This window comes from Populus euphratica, unplaced genomic scaffold (genome assembly GCF_000495115.2).
Source record: "Populus euphratica unplaced genomic scaffold, PopEup_1.0 scaffold1099.1, whole genome shotgun sequence".
NCBI classification, from domain to species: domain Eukaryota; kingdom Viridiplantae; phylum Streptophyta; class Magnoliopsida; order Malpighiales; family Salicaceae; genus Populus; species Populus euphratica.
Window position 1 is genome coordinate 28192 of NW_011500944.1, and position 21378 is coordinate 49569.

Consider the following 21378-nt stretch of genomic DNA (forward strand, 5'->3'; position numbering starts at 1 on the left):
TGTCTTTGTTAGACAATAGAGAACAGAAACCATGAAAGATATTTACGTTTGCCTGCTGTATTTATCACTCACCCACTCCCAGTAAAGAGTGAGATGTGAAAGTTGTCTGCTTTGATTGCCAGAGAAACAATGGAAGTTAAAAGGATGATGTGGTGGCCGCAACCATTTCAGCTTCAACGCATCATGAGAAGACAAGTATCAACGGCCAGTGTCTAGAAAACAAACCATGCATTTCTTTTAGTAATTCAAAGGACTGCAAAAAACAGAGTCGGCGTTTATTCCTTTTCTGTTTTCAATATATAAAGCTAATATTTCACAGCAGTATCACATCAACCATAATATAAAGCTAATATTTCACAGCAGCATTCGGGCGCGTTTTTGCACTGCAATTGCACTTGCGTTTCTCCAGCAGAAGCACAAAAAATGATGCCTTCTTTGCCAAACAGTGCCTAAGCCAACAAAAGCTTCCTCCTCTGTTTTGTACTTTTGCATCTCTTTCTTCCCTCTTATCCTTTACGAAAGAGCAAGTCAAAATTGACCATTGCCTTTGTATGTGCCGAGAGAAGGGAAGGTCGGAAATCAGTTGTAGCCAGGTAACCTTGGTTGGTAGGCATATTTTGTTGCTAGAAGAAACTCGTCGGATTTGGTTTATCATGTCCGATGTTAACCATCAAATATGTGCTTCAATGGGTAGCTTAAATTTAAGTCTCCGTGCCCATATAATTCAAGATGATCTGGCCCCAGACTCACAAAACCCTCAACGGCTGAACCCGGATGCAACTTCCCACTAAATTGCTTAATAAGTATCCAAGTCTTTCAGCAAATTTACTTTCTGATTTCCACTAGGAGCACTTGTGCAACTCGCCAGATGGAGAGCTGGAGGAGGGCCTCCGCATGGAGGGTTCTTCCTGGACCTGGAGGTCCTAGACCAGGATCCACCTCCAGGTATTGTGGGGCCTCCTGGCCCACCGGCTCCACCTCCACCTCCACACACTTCTTTTTAGCCTCCTCAATCCCCTCCACCGCTACCAGAAGGAGGCCTACCTTGTCCACGAGGACCACCACCTCAATTACTTCTAGGACTCCACAAATCATTACCTTCCAACTATCCTTATACAAGGAGAGAGTTGCATGGCCATGGACTTGAAAAATTACTACGTTCTGGCATGTCGATTTCTACCTGCGATTCATCAATTTTACGTGGAAAGCAGTGGATCACAATCACCTATTTTGCTGGTATTATAATGCATCAAAGACTACTATGAGAGCTTAATTGATTCTTGTCTCGTGCCTTGCAACGGTAATAATGGTATTGGAGATTGTTGCTTGCCATGCCAGATGCCACCCAAACTCATTATGTGTTCGCTATAATCTACACAACGTCAACTTATTCGTGCTGTTACTACTATTTACTATTGGTCTAGCCCATCATTTCACTCTATATTTTTCGAGATTTCTTAGTTTCAGATACCTTTGTTTTAATAATTTTTCAATTTTGAACTGCACGTTACATATATGATTTTTATGATCTAATTTATTGTTAATAATTTATAACTCTATTTAAGGTTTGAATCATGAGTTGAACGGGTAAATTTGTGATAATTCAAATAACATATTTTTAGATTTTTTATATAAAAAACCAAATTATATTTTAATTTATTAACCACCACCAAATTAACCAGGTCAACTCCCATCATATTTGATTTAAAATATGACTCAAGTTATAACTTTCATAATATTTTATTTGAAACATGACTCAAAGTTAGGTAAGGTCAATATGTCATTATATTAACATTTCAGGTCTCGTCAGATTTAATAGCTAGGTAAAATGATAATTTGGATGATTTATTTTTCTTGTTATCAATTGTCATTGATATGCTAATCGTTTTTAAACATGGTGCTAAATGTTTTTTTTATTGGCATTAGATGATATGCTAATCGTTTTTAAACATGGTGAATGTTTTTTTTATTGGCATTAAACCCAAGATAGTATGGGCTTGAATACTGTCATACACAACCTGAGAATGATCATAAAGAGCTCTATTAATGTTTACTCTCAATTCTCAACTATGAAATGTACATTTATAGTTGTGTATTATGAGCCTGTAACATACCTTATAGATTGTTGATTAAAGCAAGTAATAAAACAAGTAAAATACTCAGCCACATGAGCCTTGAAAAATAATGAAAACTCAAAAGATATACATTTTTCATTATAATTGTCATAAAAATATCAGTGTTAAGAACTAGGATATGGTTTGTTTTGTGGGGTGACCTAGATCCATCTAAGTCTTAAGTTATAATAAAAAAACGTTTATATTAAGAGAATAATCGAATTTAAGAGTTATGAATTAGTTTGAAGAATTAATGCATTTATGTAAACTATGTTTTGTACATACTAACTATATGAAAGAAGTACAGTTGTTGAAATTTAGCAAAGAATAATGTTAGTTTGGCCATTGATATTTGAGATGAATGAATGAGTTTGAGTATTATAATTAATCTTAATAATTAACGAATTATTAATAGTGATATTTACATAAGTAAGGAGAAATAAAAGAATTATACTTTTTTAATTCATAAATAAAATGTAACATTAATATTTTTTATTGCATTTTTTTTAAAATTATTTATAATACTAGAAATTATCTTGTATTATAATAAAAAATTACTCAATTAAAAGTACTTGTTTTAACTTTTATAGTTGAGATTATAATTATGTATAACCCAGTTATAGGCAAAATTCAACCATAAAAATTAATTTTTTAGTTTGAGCTATTTTAGTGAATCTTACACCCAAATCTCGACTTTCACTTCTCCAGTAAAACGACAGCCTTGGTTTTGAGAACTCATTCATATTGGATCTTCTAAGCCAAAGGGATTAATTGAATAATTTCAACAAAAACACACGAGTCAAATAATAAATAGATATTTTAAAATATATTTAGAAAATAGTCGTTATTGTTGTCATTGCTCAACCATGAATTGGACCACAGGAAATTAGAATAACAAAAGCAGGTGTTGACAATAATAGCACATGTAATCCTAAATCTGACATCGTCGTGCAAGGCTTGAGTATTCGGTGGGCTCTTGATTCTTAGAAAAAATATTTATATTTTTGACTGGATTTTAATTAGAATGACCGAATACCATGTTAACTCTGGTTTTTACCGGGTAATATTGAAATAAATCTCTTTAATTTCTATAAAACCTGACTCGGGTTAGGTTAGACGGGTTTTAATTGATTATAACAGTGCTCTGAATCAAATGTTTTTGAAGAGCTTCTTCAAATCAACCACAATTACCTAACAAGAGAAGAGGGATGAGAAAGGTGTTGGCTATCAACGCAAAATGGGGCATGGCTTCAACGTGGTCAAAAAAGCGCAAGCAACCCGTCAAAAACTACAGCGGCGCCGAGCACTTGAGATTCCCAGCCGGGGCCGCAGTATCCTTTGTTGAGCAAAATGCAGGTCACATCAAACCCCCTGAGACAATTTGCCACCACATTTTAATTAATGGATCATCACGGATCGATGATGTCGTGGATATTTGCCTCCTCGGCCTGACATGGTAGGGTAAGAAATGAGAGGTTTTTGTTTTATTTCGACGTCGATCATTTAAATTAATTAATTAATCTGGTGATCCATTCTTTTCAAATTGCTTACGACGTTTCATGGGGGCCATGCATAGATTCGAGCATATGCTAAGTGCTTATCTTGCAGCAGCGGGTCCCTTGTGGACGATGAACATCCAGCCTTCTCCTTTTACATCATTTACGTTGTTTTCGTGTCTGTAATTTCTTACAAGAAGAAGTTTAAGTGGTTTCTTTCTTCCTTTCTTGATTAGCTAGCTCTCCAATAATTAAGTCTCTCATATCCGTAAGGATGTAAGAGATAAAATAAATAAATAAATAAATAAATAAATAAATAAATAAATAAATAAATAAATAAATAAATAAATAAATAAATAAATAAATAAATAAATAAATAAATAAATAAATAAATAAATAAATAAATAAATAAATAAATAAATAAATAAATAAATAAATAAATAAATAAATAAATAAATAAATAAATAAATAAATAAATAAATAAATAAATAAATAAATAAATAAAATATATGATTGAATGCATCTCTATAGTTTAAATAGAAGACGAAGGATAAACATACTGGAAATATCCTCTCAATCGTCTCCCTTTAAAAATCATCTATCTCCTCTGTAATTCTCAATGTTGTCAAGTAATTATATGGATTTATTTTCCTCATTTTCCTCATTTAGTTTGTGTTTGATATGCAATGGTGTTCTTCAAATAAAAATACTTCAAAATTATGTTTTTTATATCCTTGATAAAATAATTACATCAAAACCATAAAAAAAACTTTATCTTTTTCTCAAAAGGAAAACAGTCTGAAAAATATAATAAACCACAGAAATCAATCCACAAACATAGACAAATACAATATCAATATAGCACTATAAAAAACAAATCCACCTAATGAATCGAACATTTGAGTACGGAGAACTCGATGTGAAATCAGCCACGAACAATGTATTATTCAGAGGGACCGAAATGTTCTCCTCCACGAATTAAATGGTCGGCTATCAATGGCCAGAAGATCTGTTCTCGGAGAGAACTTACCAAAAATCTGGCCTGGAAATGAGTCAGCAATTAAACCACTGGCCACTCAGTGAGACCCAAGTGTCATGCCCAGTCCACTTCATCATCATTGAATTCTTGAAATAGAATAATATGGATATGGTCGTCCGCATGAGGTGGCCGGCGGCCTTTCCACGTCGACAGAGTGGCCATGTGTTCCGCTGCATCCACATAATCAATTCAGGGCCCTCCTCCCCACTTGCACCACCGCCAGTATTATTAATTCAATCATTCTATGAGCATCTCATCGGGATTAAGACTGTTGATTGATTTATTGATTAATGAGACATGCATGACTCACTCTCTTTTATCCAGTGTCTATCCCCAGGTCCAAGGTCTTTGATTCTTAAAAATGGATATGATGATAATTAAGAAGACTTGTATTCTCTTAAGATTCGAATATTGAAATCACCCTTCAGATTTTTTTTAAAAAAACGCACAACTTAATTTAATAGATATATTCTTAAATAATTAAAAGAGAAATTCCAATCTCAATAATGCATGAACTGATTCCAATTTATATCTTTTATTATTAAATTAAACACATTTAAGATATTTTTGGGGTGAAATAACAATTATTGATAGTATGAAATATGTTTTTTTGTAACAAAATTTAAAAAGGCTAAAAGGGATAGATAGTTTACTGTAACAAGTTTATTATAACTCCAGACGCTATGGATTGGAGCCCTAAAATTATGATTTTGTCCTTAATAACAAAACATGAATGACCTTAGAGGTATAATGATTTTTTTATTGCTATTTTTTTAACAACGACATTTTAATTCTCAAGACATCGCTTCCATTACTATAATATATGTGGCAAAACATATTGAATTTTGCTCCGGCAACCATTTTTTTCTTTCATCTTTTCTGCTCCTTGGTTCTCTCTTGTATATTTTCAAAACAGCTATTTAATTCTTCTTCTTTTTTTTTTGTAAATTTCATCTTTATTTTTTTATTATTAATTATATTATTCTAAATAATTCATAAAATTAAAATATTTGATTTCATAATTTTTTTGAGTTTATTTTTTATGAGATGATTTCGACCTTAAGATCTAGATCACAGGTTTGAAAGCTGACATGAGAATTTGATTTTTTTTTTCAAGTTTTTTTTTAATTAAATTTTTTGATTCTATCATTTTATAGAATTATTTTAATCTTGTATATCGTGTTAGAAAGTTTCATGTGTTAACTCAATTTAATCCAGGTTAATTATTTTTTTCAATTAATTTTTTTGATTTTATCATTTTATAGAATTATTTCAATCTTGTATATCGCGTTATAAGTTTCATGTATTAACTCAATTTAATCTAGGCTAATTATTTTTTTTAATATTTTATTATTTTATAGAATTATTTCAATCTTATGTATCGTGTTATAAACTTCATGTGTTAACTCAATTTAATCCAGGCTAATTATTTTTTTCAATTTATCTATAGTTATTATTAATTTTTTTATATATTATTAAATTATATAATATTATTAAATCTAATAAAATTAATAATGAATCTTAAATTTAACATAATTAATTTTTTTAATTAAAAAAATAATTTGACAGCACCAATCTAGTTAATCTAGTTATGAAACTACGGAGGTTGTAGACAGTTGGGATATGGATTTGCCGGATAAGTATACAAATTGAGTAGAAACTTGCAATCCAATGCTAATTAATGTTGTCAGTATATACGTGTACCTTAGTCACGGATTCATGTGAGACCTTATCGATGATTTCATTATTTTATTTCTACATTAATTGTGTGTTCCTTTCCAAGGTAGCAATGAGCTCCCAAATCGATCATTGATGTTTTTATACTGATCATCATAAGTTATCAACCCTACTTGTGTCATGGATACAAAGTTAATCATCATTAACTTCATTTTTTATTTTTTTCGGAAACAAAATCTTAAGATTGATTAAAAAATATGTTTAGATTAACAGATCACGGGCTACTTTCAGAGCCAGATCTAATCTCATAATTGTGTTTCTTATCCTGAGAATAATACATCTTTTGGATACTCCATTAATACACCTAAGAACTCAGTGATTAAGTTAAAACCATGGGGTGAAGACTAATTATCTATCTTTTCATACGAAGAAAGAGTATATTTCGTTTTCAAATCATGATCTAACGACTAATTTATATTCTTAAAATTCTTATTTATCAATTCCTTTTAATATTCAGCAATGCTAAAGTAAAATTATTTATGGCTGAAAAATGACAACCATGAAAAAAGAAAAAAAAAAAAGAAACGTGGCGTGGCAGGTGCTTTTAGTGGCAGTGCCCGTTGATTAATCCCCCAAAAGCGTCTATAAAACAGCCAAAAACAACTCTTTCTCCACGAACACGATACGACCTCTCCCTTTCTTTCTTCCTCCAGTTTGCTTTAGCTGTGAAATAATTCATTTTATTTTTCTTCAATTTCTTTCCACGTGGCTATGGAGGTTTCAGTGATCGGAAGCTCTTCTCTGGCAAAAATTCGTACGAGCTGGAGTGAGTTGTCATCTTACAGAGAGATAAGGTTTTGTAATTTTCAAAAAAGGGTTTCTTTATTGCATAATACTAGAAGTGCAAGGTGGAGAAATTCTGGGCTTAGCTTTACTTTAAATGCTGTTCAATCCTCGCCTGTCCGATCCGGTAGGCTTCCTCGTCGTGGGTCTTCTTCAAAACCCAAATCGGTAAGGTTTTCAAAACCCAAGTTTTCGTTTATTCTATTTTTGTTTGTAGTCCTTGTTTACTTGGAGATTTAGATGTTGCTGGTTTCACTCAGGAAATGATTTTTATTTTATTTTGATACAGTTATTTAGAAGATAATTTTCAGGTTTTATTCTGATAAATTATGTCCCTTTTTTTTTTTAGCTGAATTATATGCAAAATCATTAAAAATAAAGGATTTTTCTTTGACTGGGATTGATGATATTTTGATTGCAATAACAATGTTTTTGTTATTGAAATCGCTCACTGTTGCAATTAGAAATTGAATTATTTCTGCTGAATTTTTGTGCGAGTTAATCTCTAGAACAATCTCGACTAGGTATTGTTAAGAAAAAATGCTTGTTTTCTCAGAATTAGTTATAGTAATTATTTTTATTGGCACTTGAGGATTTATGGTTTATCATTGCAGTAATCATGTTTGTTGACTGTAAGGGTGTTAAAATGATGGTCTTTTACAATCTTGTTTTGTAGCTCGATGGTGTAAGAGTATTTGTTGGGCTGCCGTTGGACGCAGTTTCTGATTGCAATACAGTAAACCATGCCCGAGCGATAGCAGCGGGACTTAGAGCTTTGAAGTTATTAGGTATTGACGGTGTGGAGTTACCAGTGTGGTGGGGAATAGTTGAGAAGGAATCGATGGGGAAGTATGACTGGTCGGGATACCTTGTGCTTGCGGAGATGATTCAGAATGCAGGTCTTAAGCTCCATGTGTCGCTCTGCTTCCATGGTAGCAAACAACCAAAAATACCCCTTCCTGAGTGGGTATCACAGATAGGTGATTCAGAACCCAGTATCTACCATGCGGATCGGTCAGGGAATCATTACAGGGAGTGCTTGTCAGTGGCTGTTGATGAAGTTCCAGTTCTTAATGGGAAGACTCCAGTTCAAGTTTATCAGGATTTTTGTGAAAGCTTCAAGTCTTCATTCTCACATTTCTTTGGTTCCACAATTACGGTAAGAATTTCTAATTTTTTAATGCTTTGATTAAACATGAAGTGTATCAGGATTCAGTGCATTGATGATTACTGGCTAATATATGCCTGTTCTTGCAGGGTGTCACAGTGGGTCTTGGACAAGATGGGGAGCTACGATATCCTTCTCATCGCCAGCTTGCAAGTCATAGCAACATCCTTGGAGTCGGAGAGTTTCAATGTTATGATAAGAACATGCTGAACCGTCTTAAGGAAAACGCTGAAGCAACCGGGAACCCATTATGGGGACTTGGCGGTCCACATGATGCACCGAGCTATGACCAGTTTCCAAACTCGAACCACTTCTTCAAAGACAACGGGGGATCTTGGGACTCCCCATATGGTGATTTCTTCCTTTCCTGGTATTCAAGCGAGCTCTTGTCTCATGGAGATCGTCTTCTCTCTCTTGCCTCTACTTCTTTCAGTGACACTTCTGTAACTGTCCATGGCAAAATCCCTCTCATGCATTCATGGTACAAAACACGCTCGCACCCTTCTGAACTAACAGCCGGCTTCTATAACACTGTCAATAGAGATGGCTATGAAGCAGTTGCAGAGATGTTTGCAAGGAATTCATGCAAAATGATCTTGCCGGGAATGGATTTGTCAGATAAGCATCAGCCTCAGGAGTCCCTGTCCAGCCCAGAGTCAATACTGGCACAAATTAGAACGGTTTGCAGAAAACACGGGGTCGAGATTTCTGGGCAGAACTCGGTGGTTTCTAAAGCTCCTCACGGGTTTGAGCAGATAAAGAAAAACATATCAGGTGAAAGTGCGGTTGATTTGTTCACTTATCAGAGAATGGGAGCTGATTTTTTCTCACCAGAGCACTTCCCATCATTCACTCATTTTATCCGAAACCTCAATCAACTCGAAATGTTTTCCGATGATCTGCCTGAGGAAGAGGAAATTGTTGAATCTGTACTTTTGAATTCAGAGTCAAACACCCACATGCAAGCAGCATAGTTAGAAGATGGGATTGGACATGGTAATGTAAATATGAGATTTTATGTCGACTGCCTTTGTCTGAAAATATATTGTACGAGGCAGAGCATGGTAGAATTAATAGCCATCATTAGATAGTTTTTTTGTTTTATTTTCTTAATTGTAACATATTTGTAATGATAATAAGTAAACAATTCTTATATCAATTTTTCGTATTTTATTAATTTTTATATTTAAAGAAATAAGGATTAATTAAGCAAAATACCATTGTTTTTAATGAAGGTGGGTTAGGTGGCTAGTTTACTCTATATTTGAGGAACCACGTGGCTCTCCGAATCATCTACAAAAGTTATGCTTTACGGTTATGGGTTTGAATTGTAATTGGGTTGGTTCGGACAGATTTGTGTAGGGTTAAGCCATTCGTGTTTAAATTACGTTGGACTTGAAATGTACTGCGAATCTCTGGGCCTCTATTCTCTAACTAGACCGTTGCCTTAAATTGATCCTTATAATTATAGGCTTGAGCCTTGCAGTGTCATCCAGCGCAGTGCCTCTCATGAAATCTTCGAATGCTTGTCGTGTTTTGATGTTTTTTAAGAATTAGGGTTATGAAGATCTGCCTCTTCACATTTCATTCTTCTTTGGAAGACTGGGGCAAAACTAGGGAAGTAATTAATATTTATGAGTTGGATTTCTTTATATTTATACTCTCCAAGTAAAATATTTAAATGTTTATATTCCATGAATTAAATTTGTGGTATCTGAATAGATATTCATGCGTATATTGGGTTAATATTGAGATATTCAAATGTATATGTCTATTTAATGCAAATATACATAAAAGTTTGGGTTGAGTTTTGAATCGTGTTTGATAATATTTATACTTTATTAATTATTTATTGGGCTAACGTAACTATATATATAAAAAAAACCATTTAAATCGTCATTAATGAAGAAAATGAGCCGCTTTAGAAAGGTTATTTATTTATTGAATGATAAGTGCTTCTGTAAATGTACCATATTTAACCAACAATTTTATTGATTCAAGTTTCCCAGACTCATTGGAGGAAATCACAAAACCTTCCCAGTCTTACCGATAAGTTTCATTTTTTTTTTTCGTTTATTATTTATCATTGTTTTCTTTTTTGCACTCATAGTGAAGTGGTTACTGTTCACTTCAAAATTAGCCATGAATTGCTCTTTTAGTCAATTCTTTGGTTCATTTTTTAATTGGCACGAAGCTAATTTTGGCCCTTCAATTTTAATATATAAATATGGTTTATGAAATTTTTTTAACTCCAAATTAAAAATAAAATAATATAAACTGCTTCTTAGTATTTTTATACAATGAATGAAATTAAATATAAAATAAATGGTCTAATAGTAAGAAGTTTAGAACTAAGAAGTTTATTTTTCATGTAATCTCAGGTTCGAATCCTGTTGTTGTTAATATTGATGATAACAAGAGGCTTACCTGATTGTTAATTTAAGGAATCATAAAAATTAGTTGAGATACACGCAAGTCAGTCTGGACACCCTACATAAATTAAAAAAAAACTATAATTGATAAGTGAACTACATAAAAAAAATAAAAATTATAGCGATTGGAACAATATATATGAGACATAAATTTTCACATTTATTCTTATAAATAAATATTTTAATATTTGAGCTATATCTTTTACATCATTCATCCTACAGTAATTATTTTTACAAGTTAATCTGCTTAAATAAAGAAGAGATAAGAGATGGATTCTGTTTAAATTCAAGCTCTCATCTGTAAGAATTTAAAAACACTAGAATTGGACTGTTTTACCCGTTTCCATTTGATTGCAAGATATAGGAATTTTAAATATTAGATGTAATAGATTTTAAAATCATCTTGTATTAATTTATTATTTTAAAATGATTTTTGAAGTTATATTTACTTTTAGGAAGTCTATATACGTTGTTTTTAACAAAAAACAGAGCAAGTGTTGGAATTTAGATGCGCCTGGCATCGGTGAGAAGCCGGAATCTGATACCAAAGCCAATATTATTACCACTAATGGGATAGGACGGCCATGAAAGACATGCCATCGTGTGGATGACACGCGGTTCTATTTGTTTTCCAATCTGCTCAGCCTTGCATCATGGCTCAAGTGTGCTTAGGCCAGCTTGGTCCAACCCTGAGTTACATATTTTTTCTTCGATGCTAGTTCACTTGTATATTAAAAAAAAGACTTACCCGAAGAGAATTTTTTAATATTGTCATTTATCCTTATTCAGCAACTTAAATTTAAAAACTCTTGATTCAAAATTTTATCAAGTTTAAGTTTCTAATTAAATAATGTGAAAACTACTTTGATGAGACTTAATTGATTTAATAGATTTAAAGATAAAAAATAAAAAATAAAAAAATAACATTAAAAAAATAACAAGTTTGATGCACAGTTTTAAAGATAATCTAGATAACTATTAAAAAGAGGCTTGATTTAAAAAAATTAAAGTTGATATTTTTTTTATATTGAGATATTTAATTAATTTTAATCAATTTAAGCTAATTCATTAAATTTATGATCTGGATTGTGATTTCCAATAAGTTTAATAATATTTTTTTTATTTTAATCTTATGATAAAAATATAAAGACCAATTCAAAATCAATATAATATTAAAGAATAAAATTAAAAAAATAACGATATAAAAATTCATCAAAAACCCAATATTGAAGGTTTTTTCTTTTTAAAAAACCAAGTTAGGTAATGTGTGCGAGCCTAAGTGTGTTAGACCATAGAGGGGATAGTCTAGGTGAACCTAAGAAAGGGTGAATTAGGTATGCAAGATAAAACTACAATTAAAATTTTTTTTTTATCTAATAACATGCAATTCTAAACACTTAATCTAATGTGCAAGCAATAAATAATATAAATGCAATAATTAAAAAGTTAGGGTTAGGAGAGAGTGCACTAAATTTTACAGAGGTTCGATAAACCACACACTCCTCTCCTTAAACTTTCATTCAAGAGTTCCACTATCATACATCGATCTTTTTAGCGGATGAGATCAAACCGTTTACATAATTTTTTTGTTGGTGAGAAATCAAATCCAATCCTTTTACAAACTTTGAATCAAAATGTGAGAAATCAAATCCAATCCTTTTACAAATTTTGAATCAAAATATTATCCCTAGTCTTTTCCCAGAATAAAGACTAGAAAATCTTTCACCAATACTTTTTGAAGGAAAATATTAAACCACTCACAATTTAGTCTCCAAGAGACTTTTCTATGTTTTAAGTGTCACATACACATTCAAGAATATACTCTCTTTATACAGTTAATTGGAATTACAATTAAATTCTTTTGAAGGATTTTTGTCAATTCGCATTAACCTTGTTTTTGGATGATTAAAAGTAGAATAAAGGTGCTATAAGTTGTTTATAAAAGGGGGTATGCTTAGATTTTAACCTTAGCAGTTCCACACTTATGTTGGCCAAGTGAACGGTAATTTATAGGCATAGAATAAAAAACTAGTTGTTTATAGTTGTTGGAACCAACAAAAACTAATCGTTAGAATTCTACTAATGACTAAATAGTCAACTAGTTCACATTAACCAAGCCAATTAATCTACCGATCCATTTGATATTACCAAATGGTCAATTGGTTTATACAAATTCTTAGATTTAATAATTTTTTGATTAGTACTTAAAAGTGCATTTTTTATCAAGGTTTTATGTCATCATTTTGCACTTGAAGTATCAATAACTTCTTAACTAAAACATGTTTTATAATAATATATCTAATAATATAAGATACCTTTAATTTGTGGTAAATGTTCATTTTAAATACAGGCCTATCATATAAATGAAAGGATTGATTGATGAATTTAAGAACTGAAATTGTAAGGACAAAGAGATGACCAAACTTAGAAAAGAGATGTCGGTGCAATCCAAACTGGAACACTGTTCGGTAATTGGGTCATATATGGAGTTGTAGATCTCAGATTTAGATCTACTTTATATGGATGAAAATGTAAGACATATGCCTACAATTTTTATATGGAGCCCAAGATCTAAAAAGGCTAGTTTCAAGTCCAAATTGTAGCAACAACAAATAAGTCCGAATCTGTCTTCCAGCCCAAGCATTGTTCAGTGTTTGGCCCATATCTGGAGTTCTAGAAGTCCAAATGAGCTGAATGTTTTACACAAAAAACTGAGACAATTTCCTACAACTTTCATGTTTTCAAGTGGCTCCAATTTTGACGTTATCAATGACTTTTTGGGCATATAAGAGAAGATAAGGATTGTCACCAAGTCAAGAGTTGGTCACCCACTCATCAATTAGTCATCAAATCAATAGTTCCCAATTTTAGCTTATAAAAGGAGGCATTTGCCATGCATTTAGGCATCTTGGTTTCCAGATCAAGATCATGCTCTTGCTTTCTCTCTTTGTATTTTTTGTAATATTTATGCTTTGCTTTCATTAATATCAAGTTTATGCCTTTCATTTCCTTTCATTTACTTAGTTAACTTTTATCTTATTTATGTTCTTATTTTGTTTATTTATTTTTCTTTCTTTCATTATGTCTAGCTAAGTTTATCATGTCAAGGTGAAAAGATTACACTAATGGTGTGAGAATAAGTATAGTGTAAACTCAATATGGACTTTAATATTTGATACTAACATATTTTGTATTTGTTATCTTGTTCAGTCTAGATTTATATTGTATAACACTTGGTACAACAAATGCTTGGCACCTTCATAGCCCATATTGTATGGTATAACCGATACCTGAGCTATGAAAGGAACTTGATTTGTTGTTAACATAAGTTATAATCATGAATACCTGACAAGATTTACAAGTATTAGCATTAATTGAATAAGATAACTAATGTAATTATATTAACAATTTGTAATCTGATTGGAACATCCTTTGTGTGTGGTTTCCAATTGAATAATAAGAGTTTATACTATACTTGTTTGACATACCATTAGTGGATCCTCTAACCTTGACATTTGTTGTTATCATTGTTTAATCTTTACATTGATCTTCCATCTCAAAGTTCTCATCAATTTCTTCTTCTTTATTATTGTTGTTGTTGTTGTTGTTGTTGTTTTATTGTTATCTATAATTTATACAATTAACCTCCATGTGGTTCGACCCCAGTCTTGCTGGGTTATTTATTACTTCGATACTCCTGTACTTGGAAGAAGACATCAATCTTTTAGTCGTGTCAAGTTTTTGGCGTCGTTGCTGGGGAGGTAAGTTCTTGTATAAATTATAGTATTTATTTTATTTTCTGTTTTCATTTTTCTTGTATTTAACTTTGTTTTTTTTGTTTTGTTTTGTTTCTCCTTCTTTTATTTTCTTCTTCCTTTTATTCTATTCCTATACGTGCACAAGAGTGTGGTCATGTATATTAAGTGGTAGACTTTGTAGGGTATCCTCATCATTTTCAGAAAATATGACTGAAGAAGATAATCAATCACTTCATAATGAGAATAATCGTGTTAGAACACTTAGAGACCACATGAATCCCACAAGAACAAGTGCACCATCATGCATAGTTTTTCCTCCCGATGCATCTTATTTTAATTTTAAGCCAGGTATTATTCAACTTTTACCTTCTTTTCATGGCTTAGATTTAAAAAATCCATACTTGCATTTAAGGAAATTTGAGGAGGCCAGTAACACCTATAATGACTCAAATTATAGCATGAACACCATCAGATTAAAGCTTTTTTCTTTTTCATTAAAAGATAAAGCTAAAACATGGCTACAAAATTTGAGACCAGGATCCATTCGTACCTGGGATGAAATGCTGTAACAATTTTTAAAGAAGTTTTTTCCTTCTCACAGAATAAACTCTTTTAAAAGACAAATCACCACCTTCACTCAAAAACTAGGAGAAACATTTTACCAATGTTGAGATAGGTATCGAGACTTCCTTAATACTTGCCCTCATCATGGTTTTGAAACATGGAGATTGATTTCATATTTTTATGAAGGGTTAACACCTAGAGATAGGCAAATGGTTGAATTGATGTGCAATGAAACTTTTGAAGATAAAGACCCTGATGAATCAATTAAGTCCATACCTTCAAGTGTTTAACTACCAAAACCTGATTAAAAGTCGTTGCCATTCAATCTTAAATACTTATTTTTGGGAGAAAATAAAACTTTTCCGGTAATAATCTCTTTCAAACTTAATGCACATCAAGAAGGTAAGTTATTATAAACTCTGAAAATGCACAAAAATGCATTAGGATGGACTATAGGTGACATAAAAGAAATTAGTCCTTTGATTTGTACACATATAATTTATTTGGAGGAAAATGCTAAACTCTCTAGGAAAATGCAACGAAGGCTCAATCCTAATATGAAAGAAGTAGTGAAAAATGAAGTCATTAAGCTTCTAGATAATGGAATCATTTATCCTATTTCTGATAGCAAATGAGTAAGTCATACCCAAGTTATACCCAAGAAGTCTATAGTCACTATGATAACAAATAAGAACAATGAGTTAATTCCCACTAGGATTGTTACTGGTTGGCGCATGTGCATTGACTATAGGAAACTTAATTCAATGACTAGAAAAGATCATTTTCTTTTACCTTTCATGGATCAAATCTAGAAAGAGTTGCAGGTCACGAATTTTATTGTTTCTTAGATGGTATTCAAGTTACAACCAAATTGAAATTGCATTGAAAGATCAAAAGAAGACTACTTTCACAGGTTCATTTGGTATTTGTATATATCGAAGGATGCCTTTTGGATTATGTAATGCACTAGCCACGTTTCAAAGATGCATGCTTAGTATATTTAGTGATATGGTTGAACATTTTCTTAAGATTTTGATGGATGATTTTTCTATTTTTGGTGATTTATTTGATGATTGTTTGACTAACTTAGAAAAGGTTTTAAACAGGTGTGAAGAGAAGAATCTTGTACTGAATTGGGAAAAATATCACTTTATGGTAACAAACGGCATTGTACTTGGTTACATTGTTTCATCAAAAGAAATTGAGATTGACAAATCTAAAATCGAGTTAATTGTTAACTTGCCAACACCAAAATCTATTAAAGATGTTAGATCATTCTTAGGACATGCTGGTTTTTATAGAAGGCTCATCAAAGATTTTCGTGTAATATTTAAGCCCTTAAGTAACCTTCTAACAAAGGATAATATTTTTTAATAAACAGAATATTATGAAGAAGCCTTTGTTAAAGTTAAAAACTTACTTACTTGTGCTCCTATGGTAACAAAGGATTGATTGATGAATTTAAGAACTGAAATTGGAAGGATAAAGAGATGGCCAAACTTGGAAAAGAGATGTCGGTGCAATCCAAACCGGAATACTGTTCGATAATTGGGTCATATCTGGAGCTGTAGATCTCATATTTAGGTCTAATTTATATGAATGGAAAGATAAGACATAGGCCTACAACTTTCATATGGAGCCCAAGATCTAAAAAGGCCATTTTCAAGTCCAAATTGGAGCAACAACAAAGAAGCTCGAAGCTGTCCTAATTTTGGCCTATAAAAGGAGGCATTTGCCATGCATTTAGGCATCTTGGCTTCCAAATCAAGATCATGCTCTTTGATTGTGCATTTGCCATGTATTTATTTATTTTATTTGGTTTTTTTTATAATAATCGATGTGCTTTTTAGTAATGAAGTTATTTTTAATGTTTCGATAGGTTTTTAGAGCTTAAATGAATTAATTCAGAAAATTCAACTTTGAAATTCAGAACAAATAATTGAAGAGATATTTAGTTGAAGATTGAAGCAAATCTTGGTTCAAATAAGTGCTCCAAATTTGTCCCAAAAATCAATTCTATTCCAATTCTAGAAAAGAATATCATATGATCTATTTCAAGTCCAAACTTGCCTTATGTTGTGTCCAAACTTCAACCATTAAACACTCACGGTTTCAATGTCAATCTTAGCCCAAATAATAGATATATTTGTATACTTATTTGATGCTTAACTTCAGCCTCAAATCAGCCCCAAATCAACCTTCAAATCAGCCCAAACACAATACATGATCTTACATGTCCACACAACAACAATTGATTTATTTTGGGTAATCCATTGATCCAAGAAGGCAAGCACATGGATGGAAAGCTGGAGGGGACATTTTTACATTATTTTGGGTAAAAAAGAAGAAAGAGATAGCTCATAAATGAGGAAGAAAAACATGCACCAAAGTGGTTGCAAAGCTGTCCTGATTTGTTTTTTCAGAACACCTTTCAATGTTTTGCCCATAACTTTTGACTCAGGTGTCCAAATGATCTATTCTTTAATGATATAGAAAGGTGATAGAATTTCCTATAAATATGTATCTAATAGACATCTTGAGGAGAGGCTTATAAGAGGGTAAAATTTCTATCCAAAGTTAGAGTCAAATTTGTATCCGATTTTTTTCTGAAATTGTGTTGTGTTCTTCTTTATAGATTTCGGTTCTTTAGTTTGTAAAAATTATTATTTAAGTTTGATTCAAGTTATTTCATGTTTATTGAAGTGTTCTTATATATAATCATGGTTGGCTAATCTCTTTCTTGGATCCAAATCAAGGATGATGGTGATTGAGGTGAGTTCTTTAGGATATGAATGAATCTTAATGTTTATCTTCTCATTTTCTTCATGAATGATTTATTATTGCAAAGAAATTTTAGAAATCATTTAGGTAATGTTATAATCTTGAATTTTTATACACAAACTTTAGTTTTGGTATAGAGATTGCTTGATTCAATGTCTTACTTAATATGAAAGTACTTGTTCATTCTTAAGCAATAATCAATCTTCATCTTTCTAAACTTCATTGTAATATCTTCCGATCTAATATCACCATCGTTGATATTAGGTTGAGTTATCTTATATATCTTGAAGGAATCACTAATATATCACCATTAAAATTGATTTGGACCAAGACTTACTTTTTCTTATCATTTAAAATCTATTTAAGAAATCACCAAGACTTACTTTTTCTTGTCATTTAAAATCTATTTACACTTTTTCATCTTTGAAAACAAATCCATCAATTATTTTCAACCAAGTTATTGTTAATTTAATTTCTCTTGAGCTTTTTTTTTTTACTTAGCTTAATTTCCAGATCTAGCTCTCTGTGGATATGATACCTAGCTTAATTTTCAAATCTAGCTCTCTATGGATATGACCTCGATCTTACCGAGTTAATTGCTACATCGCACACTCGTGCACTTGCGAGTTAAAACAAGCCGATCATAAAAAGTGGTCAAGCAATTTTGGCGCCGTTGCCGGGGAACTAGCAAGCAAAGGTAACAAATTTAGATTTGATTATTGGAAAACTAAAAAAAAATCATATAAAAAAAATCATATAAAAAATCATCTTAGAATTGAAATTGAAAGGACAAAAAGATGGCCAAATTTAAAAAAAAAGATGTTGGTGCAGTCCCAACCAGAATACTTTCATATGGAGCCCAAGATTTAAAAAGGTAAGAGAAGATAAGGATTGTCACCAAGTCAAGAGTTGGCCACCCACTCATCAAATCAATAATTCCTAATTTTGACCTATAAAAGGAGGTATTTGCCATGAATTTAGACATCTTGATTTTCATATCAAGATCATGCTTTTGCTTTCTCTCTTTGTATTTTTTGTATTGTTTATGTTTTGCTTTCATTAATATCAAGTTAACTAAGTAAAGGAAAGGAATTGAAATGCATAAACTTGATATTAATGAAAGCAAAACATAAACAATACAAAAAAATAAAAAGAGAGAAAGCAAGAGCATGATCTTGATCTAGAAACCAAGATGCCTAAATGTATGGCAGATGTCTCCTTTATAGGCCAAAATTAGGAATTATTGATTTGATGACTAATTAATGAGTGGGTGGCCAACTCTTGACTTGGTGACAACCCTTATCTTTTTTTGTCTACCCAAAACATCATTGATAACGTCAAAATTGGAGCCACTTGAAAACATAAAAATTGTAGGAAACTGTCTCAGCTTTCTATAGTAAAAAAGTGAGGTCATTTGGATTTCTAGAACTCTAGATATGGGTCAAACACTGAACACTGCTTGGGTTGGAGGACAGATTTGGACTTTGTTGTTGCTACAATTTGGACTTGAAAATGACCCTTTTAAATCTTAGACTCCATATGAAAGTTGTAGAACTCTGTCTTACCTTTCCATCCATATAAAGTAGACCTAAATCCGAGATCTATAGCTCCAGATATAACCCAATTACTTGTTCGGCTAAAAAGACTTTCTTTTTTACATTCAGTTTTCTCTTCGTAATGAATGGATCTTTTAAAAATTTAACATAAAAAGAAACTTGTTTAATAACATTTAGCAAAGATATATTGATCCTTACCTGTTTGAAAGTTTTAAAGATTTCAAACTTGTGATTGACTTTCCTTTGTTTGGTCATGGCATGAGGAAATGGAAGTGCTGGTGGGAAATCAGTTTTTTCTTTGCAATTTTCATATTCAACCCCTTCCTTATCCTCAGAGATTAACTTATCATCTTTCTTATAAGGTTCAAGAGTGGATTTTTCAATAACCTTACCACTGCGAAAAGTAGTAACTGATTTGACTTGATCCATTTATTGGCTTCCAGAACTACTTGCATTTGCATTGTATTGTCCCTTAGGATTTTATTATGGTTGAGATGGAAGCTTACCTTTCTCTTGCAAACTGAGAGCAGATGTTAATTTTACAAAAGTATCTTTAAAATTTATCATGTTCTGAGTAAGTTGAGTATTGATTGTCTCTTGCTTTTCAATGAATGCATGCAATGTCTCCTTAAGATTTCTTCTAGGAGGTGGAGCATAAAGAGATGCATATCTATGGGAATCTTGAAAATTATGGTGTGCTTGAAATGGAGATTGTGAAGTTTGTACATTGTTATTATCACTCTTTCACTTGAAATTTAGGTGGTTTCTCCAACCAGGGTTGTATGTTTGCGAGTACGAGTTGTGGTTGGGCCTTTAGAAACTGTTTAAAGCATGAGCTTGTTTATGAAGACATTCCTTAAAAGAAGATAAGGTTGGACAGTCATTGGTTGAGTATTCATTTGTTTCATATATCTGACACACAATATTTTCAACAGATTTTAATTGACCACACTTTTTCAATTCTAGTGCCTCAACTTTTCTAACTAAAGATACAAACTTGACTTGGAGGTCATGATCTGCCCTAAGGTTATATATACCTCCACTAGATGTATGAGCTTGAGTTTTACTTGGTGCCTTATAAGTACCCGCGGTGTCCTAATTTTGAGCATTTTCAGCTAACAAGTCTAAATACTCCATTGCTTCATCAAGGTCTTTATCTTCAAAAGTTTCATTACATATCAATTCAACCATTTGCCTATCTCTAGGTGTTAACCTTTCAGAAAAATGTGAAATCAATCTCCATGTTTCAAAGCCATGATGAGGGAAAATATTAAACAATTCTCAATACCTATCCTAACATTGGTAAAATGTTTCTCCTGGTTTTTGAGTGAAAGTGATGATTTGTCTTTTGAAAGAGTTTGTTCTGTGAGATGGAAAAAACTTCATTAAAAACTATTATTGCATTTCATTCTAAGCACGAATGGATCCTAGTCTCAAATTTTGTAGCCATGTTTTAGCTTTATCTTTTAATAAAAAAGGAAAAAACTTTAATCTGATGGTGTTTATGCTATAATTTAAGTCATTATAGGTGTTATAGACCTCTTTAAATTTCCTTAAATGCAAGTATGGATTTTCTAAATCTAAGTCATGAAAAGAAGGTAAAAGTTGAATAATGTTTGGCTTAAAATTAAAATGAGATGCATCACGAGGAAAAACTATGCATAATGGTACACTTGTTCTTGTGGGATTAATGTGGTCTCTAAGTGTTCTAACACGATTATTCTCATTATTCTCAATATAAAGTGATTGATTATCTTTTTTGGTCATATTTTCTAAAAATAATGAGGATATCCTATGAAGTCTACCACTTAATATACATGACCACACTCTCATGCTCGTGTAGGAATAGAATAAAAGAAAGAAGAAAACAAAAGAAGAAGAAAGAAGAGAAAAGAAACAAAGTTATAACAAGAAAAGTGAAAAGAAAAAATAAAATAAATACTATAATTT

The 21378-nt window shown here is 31.8% G+C and overlaps 1 protein-coding gene across 1 annotated transcript; it reads left to right on the plus strand.

Annotated features, from left to right (window-relative positions):
- Positions 1 to 6970: 6970 nt before the first annotated feature.
- Positions 6971 to 9502, plus strand: LOC105116874 (inactive beta-amylase 9-like). Its single transcript, XM_011014372.1, has 3 exons — positions 6971 to 7337; positions 7846 to 8328; positions 8427 to 9502. Exons 1-3 carry the CDS (start codon positions 7098 to 7100, stop codon positions 9309 to 9311), a joined length of 1608 nt encoding a protein of 535 aa, XP_011012674.1. The 5' UTR covers positions 6971 to 7097; the 3' UTR covers positions 9312 to 9502.
- Positions 9503 to 21378: the final 11876 nt, after the last annotated feature.